At 40.7% G+C, this 2,359-nt stretch overlaps 1 protein-coding gene across 1 annotated transcript; it reads left to right on the forward strand.

Moving 5' to 3' along the window:
- The first annotated feature begins 373 nt into the window (after window positions 1-373).
- Window positions 374-1,677, forward strand: LOC108334055 (probable membrane-associated kinase regulator 1). The gene has a single exon (XM_017569672.2). It carries the CDS (start codon window positions 374-376, stop codon window positions 1,481-1,483), a length of 1,110 nt encoding a protein of 369 aa, XP_017425161.1. The 3' UTR covers window positions 1,484-1,677.
- The last annotated feature ends 682 nt before the right edge of the window (window positions 1,678-2,359 follow it).

Here is a 2,359-nt window from a genome sequence, read left to right on the forward strand (position 1 = left end):
ATTTCACACTTGTTTAATTTAATATGGTTTTACGCAGATTATCACATAATATTGTTTTTTTAATGATGTCTGAGGAGCTTATTGGACGTGTCTTTTGTGGTATGTGTGTCCAAACCAAAGAAGCGTTTCTCCTATTTGCTCGGGTCGCTTACGTGATGGCTACAATGCCCCATTTTATTTCTTACTTTAGTGCTGGGCACCACACTCCTATACCTCTTTTTATATTCTAAATGTCCGTGTCACTCTGTCGCCCACACCCTCCTCACCCTGTTCAAATACCTTTACCCTATCAAAAACCTTAACCCCATTAATTCATCCTTCCCCAACTTCCCCGACACCTTCCAGCTTTCCAACCAAGCCTGTTCCTTCCTCAATGGCCACCTCAGCCATCGTCCAAGGAAAATGGAACCCTATCCAAGAAGAGGAAGAAGACCATGAAGAAGAAGATCAATATCAAGAAGAAGAAGAAGAAGAAGAAGAAGAAGAAGCATTGTCGCTTTCCGATCTTCCAATCAACCTCAACGACCAACCGAGCCTCCAAGAACAACGCTCTGCTGCCAACGAAGCAACTCAAGAGGAATTCAATTTCCGCTCCTGGGGTGCTCCCTTTTCCAAACAACCCGAAATGTGTGCGGCGGATGAAGTTTTCTTCAAAGGCCAAATCCTCCCATTGCGTGTCTCCTTCAGCTCCGAGGCTGGCTTATTAGCCACACTATCTCAATCTCAACCACATTATGGTAAGCACTTTATCAACGAATCCTTGGATTTTCCGAGTAACAGTAGCAGTAGCAGTAGAAGCAGTAGTCTTCGAAGCCAAAACTCATCAACTAGCACCGCTAGCTCTGCTACCATCACAACCACAAAAAAGGTTACTACGGTACCTCCGAGAACGAAGCCCAGAATTCGAAACCAGTTTCATATGCACCCAAGTCCGAAGCCTCAGTTAAGGGCACCCACCCCAACACAATTATCAAGCTTGGGTAACCCAGGTAGAAAATCAACGTCAGCATGGGGAATTTTCCGTTTGGGTGTGGTCCCTGCTCCCGAGATAGGATTGCAAGACCTGAAGGTTCGCAACAGATCAAACTGTGTCAGTCGCAACAGTAGTAGCAACAGCAGCAGCAACAACAGTGCGAAAAGTGTGAAAAGAAGTAACAGGAACAAGGGAAATGATGGTGTTTTGAAACAGTTAGTGGGGAAAGGCGGTGGTCTATTGAGTGGTTGTGATTGTTCTTTCCAAACAGTGCAATCGAACAACATGGTCATGATAAAAGGTGGTAACGGTGGTGGTAAAAGTAGCAACAAGACAGAAAGCATAAGGCACGCCGCGAAAGAAAAAGTGGTGGAGTTGAAGAAGCAGAGGCAAAAGCAGGGAAAGAAGGTTACGTCACGTCGTCGAACGTTTGAATGGATAAAGGAACTTCATGCAAGTCACCCTGGTGATGATGACGACGATGAAGAGGCTTTGTTATCAAACGCATGATGCTTAGATTTTACTTCTAAGATTAGATTAGGTTAATCATATTGCACCGCCTTTCTTTGCTTCCTTTAATTTGAATTAATGAAATTATAATATTGTGGTGAAGGCGTTTGTAATCAAAAGTTGCTGCTTTCTCGTGAGAAAGAGCAAGGCTGTAATCAATTCCTTTTTTCAAAATAGAAAAAAAAACCTTTTAATTTGGGCGTGTAATTAATAATTGAATGGGGTTTGTTGAGAAGTTATGTGGAATGCATGATGAGGCTTAAATGATACGGGCGAACATGGGTGAATTGGTGTTTATGGTTGTCATGATTGAAGTGTGAATTTCGATGGTTTGTGGTTGGTTGGGTGGAGAATGTGAAATAGGATTAGGGGACTGCACCAAGTCACGCGAGGCAGAGACTTTGAGAGAGAAAAGACGATGGGAAAGTCGTGAAAGAAAGAAATTAAACAAAAAAGAAAAGAAGACAATATAGAGATTGGAAATAAAAGTTATATAACGTGGTGGAAAAAGGTTTTTCCTTCATTATTGTCTTTCCCATTTTCTGCTTTTGTTAAAGATCGAGTTTTTTAAGATGTACACAAGAAGAAGGGAAAAAAAAGGTTTTGTCTGTGGTCAATGGCAGTTATCACTTTTTGTGTGTTTATATATTCGTAATCGTTCGTGAGAAAGTTATTAAAAGAATATATCAAAAGAAATAAGCTATTTAATATAATAAATGTTGACGTTGTGTGTATATATTTGTATGGCAGTTGATATTAAGTATGTACGATATTTTGTATAGGGACCCATTTTACATCACCAAACATTCAACAAGGGAAGGAATTCATGTTAAAATTCAATTAAGAGCCGGCGACAATTTTTCAGTGGAAAAGGTT

The sequence above is a fragment of the Vigna angularis genome, chromosome 1 (genome assembly GCF_016808095.1).
Source record: "Vigna angularis cultivar LongXiaoDou No.4 chromosome 1, ASM1680809v1, whole genome shotgun sequence".
Taxonomy (NCBI): domain Eukaryota; kingdom Viridiplantae; phylum Streptophyta; class Magnoliopsida; order Fabales; family Fabaceae; genus Vigna; species Vigna angularis.

Bases quoted from the DNA above. Each gene is read 5' to 3' on its own strand.
- LOC108334055 (XM_017569672.2), top strand. From the start codon at position 374: ATGGCCACCTCAGCCATCGTCCAAGGAAAATGGAACCCTATCCAAGAA.